General features: G+C 37.7%; 1 protein-coding gene across 4 annotated transcripts in view; it reads left to right on the top strand.

Moving 5' to 3' along the window:
* GMCL1 (germ cell-less 1, spermatogenesis associated) overlaps positions 1 to 16,149 on the top strand; it is a 38,497-nt gene extending 22,348 nt beyond the window's left edge. For 2 of the 4 annotated variants that reach the window (XM_032764932.2, XM_032764950.2), the window contains exons 10-14: positions 2,996 to 3,065; positions 10,745 to 10,820; positions 12,753 to 12,898; positions 13,140 to 13,227; positions 14,676 to 16,149. In XM_032764932.2, the coding sequence (XP_032620823.1) occupies positions 2,996 to 3,065; positions 10,745 to 10,820; positions 12,753 to 12,898; positions 13,140 to 13,227; positions 14,676 to 14,804 (509 nt within the window). In that variant the 3' untranslated portion in view covers positions 14,805 to 16,149. Of the gene's footprint in view, positions 1 to 2,995; positions 3,066 to 10,744; positions 10,821 to 12,752; positions 12,899 to 13,139; positions 13,228 to 13,803; positions 13,882 to 14,675 lie in introns of all 4 variants that reach the window. The other 2 variants (XR_004371626.2, XM_032764940.2) reach the window with 2 other exon arrangements.
* The last annotated feature ends 683 nt before the right edge of the window (positions 16,150 to 16,832 follow it).

Below are 16,832 nucleotides of genomic sequence, written 5' to 3'. Positions count from 1 at the left end.
ATCTTAGTATTTTTGCTTTTAATTTTTAACCTACCAAGCCATGTAATTTTTAATCTTCTTTTCACAACACACCAAATTATAAATGTAGACTTGAAGGAATCTTGATTCCTGGATGTATATAATACATAGTGAGGATCGTTTTACTTTTTTTATTTGCAAAAATTTAAAATTAACTTCATTTAAAATCTTTTATTTTAATGAGATCTATTTCAGATACTGTAACAGAATTCCAGCAATTGCATCTGAGTAAAGTAACTGTCATAAGTACATGAACAAGATGTCAGCAAAACTTAGTGGTGCTCAACCACTGACCACACCAGTTCACACTACTATTTTTTATCTATCATGAAGTAAGATATCTGTACTAGAAAAACCTTTTCAGCATTTTCTTGTTCGTTCTAGAAAAGGGGTGGTCTGAATACAGAACTAGAAGTAACTTCTGTGTATCTCTTGTGCAACAAGAAGGAAATCTGTTTCCTGAAATCAGTACAAGATATGCAGCTCGGGGGGTGGTTTTTTGACATATTGTGTGTTTTTGATCTTGTCACTGAGAACAAAACAGAAGGAAAACCGTATGTGTAAGACAATTATCCTGGTTTCATTTATTAGTCCGTTAAGAAAGATGATCGGCAAATGATCCGATGACAATGATCCTGAGGTATTGTCATGCAGGATGTCAAACGAATGACATCTTCTAGCATAAGCTGTTCATGACTTGACTAACATGACTTGACTGAGCAGTTCCTAAATTTGTGGCCAGCAATTGGTGAAGTTTATGTATGAATGTGTATATGACTGCAGATGGGCGGGGAATTAGTCTTTGAGAGAACTTCTTAGGATATGGTCCACAGTGACAATAAGTGTGAATCCTTTACTCTATAGTTTCATTACGTGAAAACAATTGCTTTATGTGAAGTCTGTTTCAAAAAACAAATGAAGAAAGTTGTTTTCTTAACCATGTTACAAGTCTGTACATTTTATCTTAAATGCTGAATGAAGATACATTTGTGGACTTCAACATTTCTTATATTTGTAAGCCATTAATACTCTTTACTCGACAACTATCTGGCTAGGTTGCTTTTCTCCTTTTGAGAAGAAGTTTGATAAATACAGGTGGTGTGCTTTTGAACAACTTCGGTGATCGGATGTCATCACTAAATTTTGAAATTATTATATGGTACCTGAGGTGTACTTCTCCGAGTTCAGAAAATATATTTTGTAATGTAAATCTTTTTAGATCCAGATTAAATTATGTTTAATGTAAACAGTCTTTTGTTGAGTGGTTGAAAGATATGCTACAAATTATGTTTTGTGTACTTCAAGTGTCCGGGCACAATAAGAGGAAAAGGCAGTGATGCATTTTCCACTCAGGTTTTAGAATAAAATCTTATCTTTGCTGTAATACAAATGCAAGTCTGTTTTGACCATCTTGCTATTGTAGTTTGTCTGGTAACTGCTCAGGAATTGCAGAACGATATTTTTAACATAAAAAGTTCCCCTGGTTAACGCTAACCAAGTCATTAAAATATAAAAATGAATAAAATATTTTAAAAGCAAATCCTCTTGTTTCCAAATTACCCTTGACGACACCAAATTGCCTTTTTTCCACCTCCTCTCTTTATCCAGAACTCTTCCAGAGATTTTCTTCATTTTGATTGTGGTTTCTCTAAAATCCTTTTTATTGCTTTCAGTTTCCATTGATTATTTTTATTCTTTTTGGGTCCAGGCTTGCTCCCTTTTGAAGACCGAGTTTTGTCATTAAAGTTAGTAAAGTCAGTATCGGTCCCTTATCAGTCTTAAATCCTTTGTGTCTAAAATTGTGGGGATCCTGAGTGCTTTCTTCATTCTTCCCTTGCTTTTGCCACCTTTGTTTACTCCCTATTTAAATCATTGAATTGTCCCCCCAGTTCCCCTTAGACTTTCTTTACCTTATACTTGAGTTCACCTACCTGCCTCTTTGCCCCTTCTCTCATTTCTTCACAGTGGAACGTGTTCTACTCTATATTGAACTTGGTTCCTCTCTTCTAGGCCATTGAGCTTGTAACCAGCTCTTTAATGTTTGCCTTAGAACTGTCTTGTTGTTGTTCCTGTAAAACTGATAGCTGTAAAACCTTCCTATTACTCTTACAACTAAACCCCACATATCAGTTTTCTCTAATTTTCTCAATAGTTGCATCCTTGGTCCTGTGGTTAGGTCATTGGCTTAGGGTGTGGGAAATCTAGGTTCAGTTCCCTGCTCAGCCATGGACTTGTTATGTTATCTTGGGCAGGTCACTTAGCCTCTCTGTGCCTCAGTTCCCTATCTGTAAAATGAGGATGTCATGCTTTCCTACCACACAGGGGTGATGTGAAGATAAATACATTGAACATTGTGAAGCACTGTGTACAGATGAAAAGCATTGTAAAAGAAATAGGCATTATCCTTCCATTTCCGTTTGAGTGTAGATATATTTGAATCTTCACTGCTCTTACATTTCAGTTTTATATTCATATTGGAATGTTATGCAATCAAAAAATCTTTCACTTGAGACTGAGACAGTGATTCCTGCTGTGTAGGAGGTTGCCTCAGTACTATTGTACTGCTGCGTATCATTTTGTGATTGCATGTGCTATATACCAGTAAGCTATAATTTAACTGCATTCTAACCCCTTTGTTAGAGAAGCGGGGGAGAAATCTGTTTAGTCATATAGTTATTTCAGAGGGAATGGTGCAGATTTGGTAACAAAAAATGCATGTAGTGTTGTTATAAGTTACTTTGTTGTTTTGAGCAGGGTTATTTTATTGGTACTTGCAACTTAAAATAGATCAGATAAGTCTTTCAAGATGGGAATACCAGTGAAATATCAATTGACTGGATGTGAATTGGCTATTTAATTAATACAAAACTTTTTCATCTCAGTATAATTTTATTTCCTTTTTTTAAATGTTATATAAATATCGCCTTTCCCATCTCCAAAAAAATCCCCACATTTATTTATATTTTTTTAATTTTAGAATGGCTGTCCTCTGTTTACAAACTGCAGTGGTTTGCCATGCTCAGAGCAGAACAAGACAATGATATTGGGTAGGTATATTACAGGTTTTCTTTGATTTCTTACTTTGAATAGAATCTCTCTCTAGTATAGACTCTGATATGCATAAATGTTAGAGTTTACATCAAAATGAGAAAATTAGGCCTAAAACAGCTAGTATTTTAAACTTCAATTACATCCAATTCTTTGTAGAGCAGTCTTTTTTGTTCACTTTCATCTGGCCAATTTCTGGCCATCTGCAAAATAGAACTGTAAGAACTTGTTTTCTGTGATATGACTTTAGAGGTGGATGTTATTTTCCAGGTTTTTTTTATACTGGTCAGTATTTGTCACCACGAGTATTGCATATGTGCTTTGAGGATTTGAAATAGTGATTTAGTAATCAATTTTGGAAATGGATTAAGAACAAAATGAATAATATGGAGAAGCTAAATTTATCCTTCCAGTTTATTTTCCCCCTTTCATGTGGCTGGATGGACTAGGGAAGGTGTATAGGCTAAACAAGTTTGTAGAACTATTTTGTATTAGGTAAATAATGGAGGGATAACTCTCAACCTTCAAGTGTGTATAATAAGTATTTTTTCTGTCTACAGTCGTGACTACAGTCTTTCCTTTTTATACTATCCCAATTTTTCTTATTTTCAAAAAGAAATATTTAGGTTCTTATTTAGAAAATAGTATGTTGCTTCCATGCAAGTCACTAGTGGTAGCTGTTTTAGTTGGGAATCTGAAAGAGCTTGCATAGCATAGAAGCCAGATATATCTTTTTTCTGAATTGGCTCCTAAATTATTTGTTTTGTGATAGTGCTATCACTTACTGGAGTTTTGAACTGTCCCTAGCCTTTTCCTCTGCATTCTCTTCCTTAGCCATATTATAGTGCTGTTTGCAATGCTGTAGTTTGTTTACCTGTCCCCATTTGCATTACAGACACAGTTTTATGTTGACTCCCCAGGGATAATACATTTTATTCAGATGCTTTCAGTTACATGGAGTTGATGCCCCTTCCACCTCAAAAATAAATTGGTTAATCCAAGATTTAGTCTGAGTGATCAAAGTGTTCTTATTCTGGCTAACCATCTAACAAAGGCCTGGTCTACACTATCTGTTTAAACCGATTTTAGCAGTGTTAAACCGATTTAACGCTGCACCCGTCCACACAACAAGGCCCTTTATATCGATATAAAGGGCTCTTTAAACCGGTTTCTGTACTCCTCCCCGACGAGAGGAGTAGCACTGAAATCGGTATTACCATATTGGATTAGGGTTAATGTGGCCACAAATCGACGGTATTGGCCTCCGGGCGGTATTCCACAGTGCACCATTGTGACCGCTCTGGACAGGATCCGAACTCGGGACTTTTCTGTTTACCTGGCCAGCGCATCCATGAGCTTTTGAATTTCATTTCCTGTTTGTCTTGCGTGTAGCTCTGATCAGCACGGGTGGTGATGCAGTCCCAAATCCAAAAAGAGCTCCAGCATGGACCGTACGGGATCTGATCGCTGTATGGGGAGACAAATCTGTTCTATCAAAGCTCTGTTACAGAAGAGGAAATGACAAAGCATTTGAAAAAATCTCCAGGCTATGATAGAGTCCACGCACAAGTGCTGCTGAAAGCGTAATTGGAAAGCAAAGAATCAAATGGACGCTCATGGAAGGAGGGAGGGGGTACCGAGGACTCAGCTACCCACAGTTCCCCGGCAGTCTCGAAAGCAATTATGCATTCTTGGCTGAGCTCCCAATGCCTCGTAGGGTCCAAACCATTGTCCGGGGTGTTTCAGGGTATATGTCATCAATTACCCCCACTTCTCGGCCCCCGTGAAGAAAGGGAAAAAAATCGTTTCTTGAACTTTTTTTCAATGTCACCCTATTATCTACTGCATGCCACTGGTATATACAGTGTTTGCGGGCACTGGAACAGCAGCATCCTCTCCCCTCCCCACCCGGTGGCAGACAGTACAGTACAAAAGGACTGATACTAGTCCTATCATCCTGTGAGTGCCCTCCTCGCTGCCTCAGGTGAGGCCGCTGGGGGCCGCTGGGTAAAAATAGGAATGAACTCCCAGTCATTCCGGACAGATGGACAGAACGGCTGGTAACCCATCCTCACCAATAGCAACTAGGAGCTGAGCTCCATCAGCCCCCCGCCTTTCCTGTTAAAAAAGATTCTGTACTGCCTGGGACCTGCCATAGCACTGGAGGCTGTGCCTCCCCTTCATTTTATCTCAACTAAAAAGTCAGTGTTTCTTATCTGGCATTCTTTATTACTTCATCACACAAATTGGGGGGACACTTGCCATCTAGGGATAAGGTGCCAGAAAGTTGGGGAGGAGGGAAGCAATCAGCTGGGGTTTGTTGCAGGGGCACCTTCGTGAATGGCATGCAGCTCATCATTTCTGTGTGGGATCTTGACATCGGAGGGCTTGTGCTGTTGCGTTCTCTGGTACACTGTTTCTATGTACACTGCCCCAATTCTAGGACAGGACTGACTCTATTTTAGATAAACCATAAAGAGAGGGATTGACTCGGAAAGTCTATTCTCATTTTTGTCTTTGCGCCCCGGCAACCTGAGCGAAGGCCACCAGGAGCACTCATGACAACAGCAGACGGTACAGAATGACTGATAACCGTCATCTCATCGCACATTTACAAATATGGATGGCAGACGGTAACAGAACAACTGATAACCATCTCTGCTAGCGCTTGCAGTGGAAATGAATGGTGCTTGTGTAGCACTGCTAGTACCGCTTCTGTCAACGCATCCAGTACACATACGGTGACAGTGACAAAAGGCAAAACGGGCTCCATGGTTGCCATGCTATGGCGTCTGCCAGGGCAATCCAGGGAAAAAGGGTGCGAAATGATTGTCTGCCATTGCTTTCACGGAGGAAGGAATGAGTGACGATATTACCCAGAGTCACCCGCAACACTGTTTTTGTACCATCATGCATTGGAATCTCAACCCAGAATTCCAATGGGCAGGGGAGACTGCAGGAACTATGGGATAGCTACCCAGAGTGCAACGCTCCAGAAAGTGTCGCTAGCCTTGGACCATGGACGCACACCACCAAATTATTGTGCTTTGTGTGGCCGCGTGCACTCGAGTGTATACAATCTGTTTTACAAAACCGGTTTATGTAAAATCGGAATAATCCTGTAGTGTAGACATACTCAAAATGGTAATTACTTTACTTTTCCCTGTAGTTCATAGTGGGAGAGGTTTTTTTGATAAGGAGTACATTTATCAGAATAACAGCTATAAAATTGCGTGTTTTAGCATAACACTGATCAATAGAAGCTAATAAGTTTTAATGTGCTGTCCCTTGTTATAATTGCCCCTGGAACAATCATTTCAGTATCTGAGCGTATTAAATGGTAATGTTCACTGAGGTCTAGGGTTTGGCGTTATAGGGCTGGAGGCCAGGAGAACTGCGTTCTATTCCTTTTATTCACTGACCTGCTGTCTGACCTTGAACAGGTCACTTCATTTCTTTACAGATATGGAAACTGAGGCAAAATAGGGGGAGAAGGGAGAGAATAATGAGGCTTTGTAGCCTGTTCAGTATTAGAGGGCTTTGTAAGACTTGGTATTTATAGAAATAACTAACGCTATTTTAGTTTTATGGCCTGCCTTTTATCTCCCTTTTACTTTGGTTTTCTTGCATCAGTTCTGCCAACCCAGCATTTGTCATTTTAGAACATATGTGCACGTACTAGCTAGGCTAGGGTATGCTTGTGTTTGTTTGTTTTTGTTTTTTTTTAACTTGTTTGTCAGATGCCTGTTCATGGCAACAGCATTGTCTTAGAAGGGCAAATGAAGTATGCAGTTATGAGGTCTTTTTTTACTACTCTTTACTCTTACATTAAATAAAGTGTATTACAAGAACTGAACATTTTTCCAAGTAGAAAATGCTAGAATTATAGCGTATCTAGCATTTAGTAAAACATTGCACAGTGTTACAGCTGTGTTATTAGGTTTGAGACTTCAAAAGGAGGAGCAGAGCCAGAGCTTCATGTGAAGTCAAATATTAGACGGTGAAAACAAGGCAGATAATGCTAATCTCACATAGGGGTATTTCAGTGCTATTGTTGCTGTTGAAGAATTTACTTTATTAATATTAATGTGTGCTATCTGATATGTACTGCTAAAATAAAAAAAAGCTTTTTTGATACCTTTCTGGATCATATCCAAAACTAAATGAAAAGAGAAGCTGTTAGCTTAACATTTTGAAACAATTAAGCAGTTTCATTTAACAGAAAAAATTGTGCTTGACGAGTCTTTAGTACTATTGTCTATGAGTCCAGACATCTCAGGACAAATGTAGATTTATTTAGGTTTTTCTGCATCATTTATTCTATTGATAGCTTTCTTATATTGTAATTGTTTAATGTTGGGTAGAGCTGGAGAGTGATTTGGCAAATATTATTTCTTAGTTTAATCATTGAAAATTGTGTAGGTTTGTATAAGGAGATCAGATGTCCCAGGGATTTTTCAGTGTCCTAGCTAATTTTATTGAACAGTGTTTTTGTCCAGGTCTTAGTAAAATTAGGTAATATCTTCTTCCTATCCCCTTCTGCTCTGGGATTGTGTAGGAGGGAGATATTGCCCTCGGTGCTGTGTTTTGGCACTTCCTCATTTTGGGATTTGGTCTGTCACATTACAAATCCCAGAGAACCAGATTTTGATTTGCAACTCCAGTGGCTCTCCTGCTTGCCAGCAGAACGCATCCTCCTGGGACCCAGGATAGGCAGCTGGGGTCCCTAATTAATATTTCAAATAAGAAGAAAAGAGATACCACATATTGCTACATAGGAAGGAAGATATGGATGTTAGAAGTCAAATGGGTGGGTAAAAGAATAACTTGATGATAAGAAATTTCCCCATATTTCATCCAGGCCAATTGCCCTGCCCCCAGCTCAACTTTCTCCCTGTCTCTTTCTCTCTCTGATAGATGCAGCTATCAGACACTATAGTATTTGACATCTCCTGATGAGTTAACCAAAACCACAAACAAAATGTGAGAACTGTTTGTCACCTACAGAGCTTCAGGAAGTGATGCAGTTTTATTTTCGTATCCTATCTGGTGCACATTTTAATGGGGCACATGCTATTGTGAGACTACGGAAATGAAAATGATTTTTGCATTAAAAGTGCATTTTACTCTTCATACACATTATTACCCTTGTGTGATGTTAGGACAGTGCTGCATCATTTTACATTTTGCTATACTTGAGAGGCCAGAAGTAACAGCCCTTCGCACTTCAGTAGTTTGCAACTAAAGGGGTTTGAACTTTCTTCATTGTCCTTGAAACATTCGAGCTGTTATCACATAGTACTGGATCCAGTCATCAAAACATATTTTACCTACAGTAAACCTGAAGTAGGCTTACTTTTTATGTTCACATTAATGTAGTTTTGTGTGCTGAAATAGATCTTTGTGCCTACAGTAGTTCGAGGGAAATGACTGAAGCTGCAGATTAGTCAACTTTAATTTTCCACTTTAGTTTTTTTTATCTGGGTAAATATTCAGAATTAAATTCCGTTGTACTTTTTGGTACATAAGAACAGCCATACTGGGTCAGACCAACGATCCTTCTAGCTTGGTATACTGTTTTCTGACAGTGGCCAATTGCAGGAGCTTCAGAGGGAGTGAACAGAAAAATTGCTGAATGATCCATCCCCTGTTGTCCACTCCCAGATTCTGGCAATCAGAGGCTAGGGACACTCAGAGCATGGGACTGCATCCGAATGATCTTGTCCAATAGTCAGTGGATCTGTCCTCCAGGAACTTATCTGATTCTTTTTTGAACCCTGTCATTGTTTTGGCCTTCACAATATCCCCTGGCAATGAGTTCCACAGGTGGTGTGAAGTAGTACTTCCGTTAGTTTGTTTTAAACCTACTGCCTATTAATTTCATTAGATGACCCCTGGTTCTTGTGTTATGTGAAGGAGTAAATAAGGAGTAATGCTGTCTTAAGTGGTTAGTTTAAACTGTTGAATGGTTAAGCTTTTTCAATTTTTGTAGCTAGTTGGAAGGAATAGGAGAAAGAGGTTGATGTATAACTAGAAACTTGTTAATGATTTTGAAAACTAATCACTATTCTGCCAGAAAGAATGAAGTTTTGTATCCACAATGCATGTTTTAATTGCCAAGAATTGGTGACGTATTTGACCGACTATCAGCTAGCTAGGACATCATAAATAAAAATTAATTCTGTGGCCAATTTTGTAGAATTTTGTTATGTTTATATCCCACTTAATTGTTCCAGTTAACAATCTCTTTATAAAATAGTTAATCTCCTATGACTAGCATTCTTTATAAAACCTAGAAAAAGGCCACAAATTACTTAGTTGACAATTTCAGTGCTGTAGCTACAAGTGCATGTTTACACTGGCAAGAAATGCAGTAAGTAGCCTGTTACTATTTTGATTGCTGTATCAGATTGCTTTTGAATTTTTAATAGTAATTTAGCATATGTATTCCTTTTTTATAGTGATTTCATTTGCTTTCAATGTACCTAGGAGATGTGTGGAATGGATAAGGCTTATATAACAGACTACATTATAAATGTTTAAAGCCAGACCATAATATAACTCTTGATGACTGGGACTTAATTTTTTGAGGCCTGATCTACATATAGTTCTTGTACCTGTATAGCTATTTTGGTTAGGAGTATGATTTCTTTAAACTAAAATAATTCTACCAAAGCCACCCATAATGTGGATGTAATTATTCACTTTCCCTTATGGGAATAGCTATAATAATATAAACCATCTTTATACTGGTACAACTGCAGCCACAATATGAGGGTTGAACCACTTTGTAATTAAAGTGATAAAGTCAGTACTCCTGGGTTCCAGCTCTGCCACTGAGATGCTGTGCAGTATCTTAAATGTTCTTTATGCTTTATAGTTAGTGGTACAACTTCTGTGCGTAGACAGGCTCCTTACCATCCACCTACACGTGCAATCCTTCATGCCAGCCACCTCCCTAGCCCCACCCCTCCTTGGTGCATCTTGATTACACTGCTTTTCTGTGAAGTCCCACGGTCAGATGGCAACAGTAATTTATACGACCCATTAGTTTGGAGGGTCCAATTATTATTCTGGTAGATGATCTGTCTGTATGTAATCCTTCTGAATTTCAGGTAAATACTGTCCAAGTGTGTCTACAGTACAAAAATAACAAAATCAGAGAACCTATTTGCATTGCATTTGTCCCACCTGACCTCCTTACAATAAAGTTAAAATTTAGTGTGACTAGATCATGTCATTTAGCCCTATTAAATGTAACACGGTTCCTTGATTTGAATGTGCTCTCAGGGCACTTACCTTGTTTTATGAATCTGTGTATGTTACTAAAGACCTTCAGTATTTGAGGCAGAAGCTTTCAATGTCTTATTTTTCAGTTGGCTGAAGAAATGCAGGAAACTGTTCTATTTTTAAATTGGGTGGTTTTCAGTCGGATTTTGCCTCACTGACATGTGTTGCCTCAATTCAGAAGCAGAACTGAGCTAGAAGCTGGAGCCAGATGAAAAACTGAACTGGAAGGCTTATATTTAATAAAAGCCTATCAGATCAAAATACAATAAGAATCTGACTTAGAGATTCCACAGAGCATTTTCTTGCTGCTGTTACTGATCTATCTTTCTTACAAGTAAACAATAAATTTAGAATCATTCTCAAAATGGTCTACTTCATACATTCTTAGGCCTCAAGAAATCAATAAAGAAGAACTTGAAGGAAACAGCATGAGGTGTGGTAGGAAGCTTGCAAAGGATGGCGATGTATGTATAAACCATACCTTAATTTGTACAAAACCAAGCTATCTCGAAAGTGTTAAATATTTTCAGAAACTTTGTCTTCAGTGGCTTTTTTCAGAAACTGCACCAAAAAGGAAGATTTTAATGGAAATAATCAAAGCTCCTTCTTATTGAAATACTTGTCAGCTTTCCTAGTTTCTAGCAAAATATTGCTAAAGTCATCATGCTAGTGCTATAAAACAAAGTCTAAATATGGAGCGTTTTTAGAGGGGAAAAATGAAGTTATTGTTTGAAACCCCTGAGATGCTTAATTATGACTTTTGCAAAGTAATAGAAATCATGAATTTATTAAAAATATAATATGCATAATACCATCTGTAAAATATTAGTTCTACTCTGAAACGTGACTCTGTTCTAGAGAAATAATACACCTGCCAAGATAGTGATATGTATTTTCTTCTTATAGAGAATTGTTTGTTTAATTCTGAATATTTACACCTGAGCAAAACTTTTGAAGAGAATGAGGCTGTCCGTGTGCACCAAGAGTATCATTTGAAGATAATCCAGACACCTAGTCAACTGTCCTAATTTGGCTTCAAAAAACTTAGGGTATGGCTACACTTGCACCTGTACAGCGCTGGGAGTTACAGCTGTCTTCGTACAGCTGTGTAGGGAAAGCGCTGCAGTGTGGCCACACTGACAGCTACCAGCGCTGCAGTGTGGCCGCATTTGCAGCTCTGTTGGGAGTGGCTGAACAGGCATTCTGAATGCCTCCGAATACATCTGGAGGCCAATTACAGCGCTTTTGGTGGCCACGCTGGCGGAGCAGCGCTGCATCACCAGCACTGCAATCGTTATACCCCAGGCAGAGCAGGAGTACAGCCAGCACTGCAGCCAGGAGATGCAGCGCTGTATGTGCCTTGCAAGTGTGGACGGTGAGTAAGTTGCAGCGCTGTAAACCCACCGCCAGCACTGCAACTCTAGTGTAGCCAGGCCCTTAATTGATGATGGGGCGTGACAAGGAAATAATTTAGCTTGCCTCTCAGGCCACAGTTTGAGTTTTCAGGGCTGGCAGTTGGACAAAAATATATTTACATCCATTAACTGAGCATATTATTATGCAGATCACTGACATTAAATGTGGAACCCCACAGTGCCAATTTTGGTCACCTTCTGCAATAGAACTCATTAATGTTCAATGCTCAAGATTACATCACAATTTGGTAGTAAACATCTAAAGATTAGTTCTTAATACAGGAATATCTTGTGTACATCCTTTATATAGCAGGCCTTACAGAAGAGCATTAGAAAGGTGTAGGACTTGTTTCCCAACTGCACGTTAAAACCATTTAACCGAAGGATCTGTTGTTTGAAGTAATCAGTTCATGCATATATTTAACCCGTGGTCCAGAGGGCTCTGGAGTTATGTTGCCTAGAGATACTCTGGCAATTGGTGCATTATAAAATCTTTTGTGGACAGATGGTTTTAAATTGTGTATAATTCCATGGCTCTGTGTAAGAGTTAGGTGGCTACTAAAGCGTGTGGCCTAACCAAATTCCAATGTAGGCAATTGCGTAACTACCCTATCTAAACATCTCTCCTGTTTCAATTGGCAATGCTCTGAGATATACAGAAACTGTTCTGTAGTTTTGTTTTGTGAAGTTAGATAGATGTGTTGCAGCCCGGAAGTGGCTGCATTTCAGTGGTAGGTGAAGTAATCCCTGATTCTTCAATCACATCTGTCTGAGTGGACACTTGCACCCGTGGAGAGTTCACTGTTTCAGTAGGACTCCATGCAGAGATTGGGATATGTGGAGCAGATGCAGATTTTGGACCTCAGTATAAATGTAAGGCTATGAAGTGCTTCGGGATCCTTCAGAGTGAGAAGTGCTATATTCATACTAATATAGCCTATTGAAATAAAATAGGTCTTGCATGTTTTCTCGGTTGTTTAGTACTGCTGGCGATGGACTGGATTCAACTTTGGCTTTGACCTGCTTGTCACGTATACAAATCGCTACATCATTTTCAAACGAAACACACTGAATCAGCCATGCAGTGGATCAGTCAGTCTGCAACCACAGAGAAACATTGCATTCAGGTGAGGAATGGACAACAATTCATATCATTGAAGTTTTATGTTTAAAGCCAGTATTTCAACTGATTTCGTACTGCAATTGGTTTTTAACAGAGAACAATTTCATTGGCACAGGATATGATGTATGAGAATTTGTGCTCCTCTCTTCTTGGTAGAAGCTGGCTTCTTTCTTTAGCCTCAGGGGGGAAAAAAAAAAAGTGACAGGAGGCTGAATCAAGTAATTTAACTTTCATTATATCCCTAGATTACGTCTAGCCTCTTTTGATAGCAGTGGAAAACTTATTTGCAGTAGAACCACAGGATATCAGATCCTGACCCTTGAGAAAGATCAGGTATGTTTGTGTGTTTTTTTAATCTAGTGATAGTCCAAAGCATCAAAAAAGTTGAGAAAATCATCAGAGACCTTTTAAAAAAAAATTCAATTATATTTTGTAGTTGCAGACATGGAATTTTAAAATGCTTCTGCCACACGTAATAGAAGTTAATATTACTAGTTTAAATGGGAGAACTAAATCAGAATATTTAGTTGGATTTCATTCATGGCTGTAATGAAATTCTCAGGTACTGCTGAAGATATAGACCATTATCTTAATGTCTTTAAGAATGATTGTTAACCAGAATTCTAACACTTGAGAAATTAACTAGGTTTGATTTAACAAGCTAGTGAAAGGAAAACTTTTCATAGCTAGCCAAAAATAACATTAGGCTGTTACCAAAATTTGTAGATATAATTGGCACAGTTTTTCCAATTATAGTAGCAAGTAGTTTAATATTAAAATATAAAATCTATGCAGATCTTGTGTTTTTAATCATGTTACAATATATTTCTGAGTATTGAAAATAAATGTCTGTTAGCTTCTACCTGTGTAAAGGACAAATTCAGGACTAATTTGAAATCTTGCTGTTAGGAATAAGTTACAGAGTTTGGCACATGACTGTCATGTGGACCCTGGTTGGAATTCATTGTCTTATAACTTGTTCCTAAGGTTTGTTTTCTCTTAAAGATAATGCATAGATCTCCACTTTTGAGTCAATAGTTTAGGCGAGGGAACATGTTTTCATATACAGTATCTTACTATTGGTTCCTTTATTTCCTGATTATGGCAATGTCTGTGTAGCACATGCACACAGGTTTTGTTTTCATGCACATTTTAAATATTCCTGTAGGATATATTTCCAAATTTAGTGAGTCCAGATTCATTGTGAGGGTGACAGCCAAAAATGTTTTGGCTGATTCCACTATCAAGAAATTTTAGCCCCTCCTAGATATAATAAACTAGATTATCCAGTCTGCTGAAACCTCTAAATGGTAGGAGATTGCCCCTGGAGATTCTCTGATGGTAGGGATGGTTTGGCCAACTCCTGCACTTAGCTGATTCTTGTCCCTGGTTAAAGGGGATTGAGCGAGTGAGGTAGGGAGAGGCTTGGCAGGGTAGAGAATGTCTTGGCAAAGCTGAGGTATCATAAAACTATTCATTTTAGAGTGGCTGGTCATGTGTAGTGAAGGAGAAGGAATGAATTATATAACCTTAGATTCATTATTGATTTTTTTTTCTTCATACCCAGTGCTATGAATTTATAAAATGTTTTAAGTTCTGTGACAATTTCCATATCTTTTTTGGAGGTAGCATACAATTAGATGGAATCTCCAGTCTTTTGCTGTTTCACTTGAATCTGTTCTACCACTTCTGAATTATGTACTACACTTTATTTTTGTTCATCAGTATGAATTATTGTTCTAAAACTTATTTGAAAATGTTCCTTCATATTTGCTTTACAGGAACAAGTAGTAATGAACTTGGACAGCAGACTTCTGATCTTTCCTCTGTATATCTGCTGTAACTTCTTATATACATCACCAGAGAAGAAAACTGAGAGTGACGGACTGCTAGATAACCAAGAAAACTGAGAGACCTGTTTAGTGGAACATAATAGCACTTTTATAACTGTATACCTGCTTTAAGTTAAATGCCCTGCTTACACACAGAGCTATGACAAATAAATAAACAAAGGCCTTATACTGTAGCAGATAAATATATATGGCTACATTTTTATCCTCAGTATATTCCTATGCATATCTGAAAAAAAGATCTGAAACCACATAGGCTAAAACTAGTTATACCATACATTTTTTCACTTGTATTTTCTGTTCTACATTCCAAGTTTGTATGAAATATGTTACAAGTTTGTTTGTTTGTTTGTTTTTAGGGTTTTTGTTGTTGTTGGCGGGGCAAAATCTGAGCCTAACTGATGAAAGTAAATTGTGTGGATAAAATTTTACTAACCTCTTTGTAAAATTCCCAATTACTTGTTAGATTGGGGTGAAAAAACCTTTCCATTACTAACCACTGGGTTGTGCTCTTTGTACCAGAACTGTAAAAAGCAAGCTCCAGATTCTGCTGACTCCAGTGGCCCTTACACCAGGGCTACGTTTTCCCTTTAATTTCTTTATAGTTATTTAACTGTTGTACAGTTTTTCTGACCCATTTTAGTTTTTAAGTCTTCCACATGTCATATGTATATTTGTTTTTCGTGGTCTTAGGCCATTTTTTTAAACTTTGTGGAAAATATTTTTTATCTTCTGTTCCTCATTTTTTAGTAACAGTAAGAAAAACACATGTGAAATTTTCAGACAAGTTCATTCAGAAATGCATTTTTTTTGATGTACCGAGAAGTCTACAAAGGTGTATTGTCCACGCTCATGAGTCTTTCTATTGACATAACCACAATTTTCAGCAAGGATTCAGTTGACTCCTAATATATTTGTGTATACTGAATATCAGGGTTTTTTTTTAACCTTTTTGCTTTCTGTAACACATTGTTTTAACTTTTCATTGGGAATCTGTATCCTGCGTAAGCTCAGGAACTTGTGACCTTTGAGTGCCTTTTGAGTTATACATGCTAATACAAACTTAACATCAGTTAAGCAAGGTCACAGGATCCAGAATAGTAGCTGAGAGCAAGGGATTCATTTCCAGGTTGGTGTTTAACTGATCCAAGTCAAGGATAAGATGTACATTCTGTTAGTTTTGTACATATTGTTTTTTTTATGTTTGTCTATTGATGCCTTGAATTCCTACATACAGATTTATGGATGCAAAGCAAGAACTTTGCCTCCTTAGGTAGCCTATTTTTTTAATGTTAATATTGTCGGAAAAGGATAGAACCTTTGTACACTGTAACAAGGATACAAATACATGTTTAGCAAAATGACAAAAACAGTGACAACTTGTGAATAAATCATTTAAAGTGAATTTAATAGTGCAGTGCTCATGCATCTTTCTTTTCTGCCAGAAATATATTCTGAATCACCCTGAAAATGTTGGATATTAGCTGTTTGACAGTGTCAAAAGTATTTTTGGACAATATCAGAGAGGAAATCAGTCAGGACTTTATCCTGCTAGAGCCTGAAGAAAAGAAGTCAAGCTTGGGTGCTTAGCTGGAAACCTAATTCCTGTTTAGGCACCTAAATAAGTGGCTAGATTTTTTCGAATAGTTGAGAACCCTTGACTCCCATTAATTTTTGGTGGAATTCTGGATGCTCAGTAACTTGGGGGCTGGGAAATCACATCACTTATTTATGTTGTACTTTGATTTTGCTCTTGAGCCTCTCTTGGCCTTTCAAACCACAGCAGCTAGAATAATTTTTACATCCATCATTTTTTCTTACATGCCTTCTTGAGAGAGATAAATTAGCTGTCAGTCAGAACTGTGTGTTCAAAGTAATTGTGTGTACTCTGAAGAAGGAAACATGAATTAACCACTTAATGGTATCTGGAAAATGTCTAATACCTTGTGGTTACTACCTGAAACTAATAAATAGCAGGAGGACTTAAAAAAAACAAACAAAAAAACCAAGATAAATCTTCAGAACATTAAATGCCTTTACTTATGATTGCTTTTATAGTAAATGCATCCTAACAGATTAGCTTCAATT

This window comes from Chelonoidis abingdonii, chromosome 2 (assembly GCF_003597395.2).
Source record: "Chelonoidis abingdonii isolate Lonesome George chromosome 2, CheloAbing_2.0, whole genome shotgun sequence".
NCBI lineage: Eukaryota > Metazoa > Chordata > Testudines > Testudinidae > Chelonoidis > Chelonoidis abingdonii.
The sequence above is the reverse complement of the archived record's forward strand: the minus strand, read 5'-3'. Positions and strand labels throughout refer to the sequence as shown.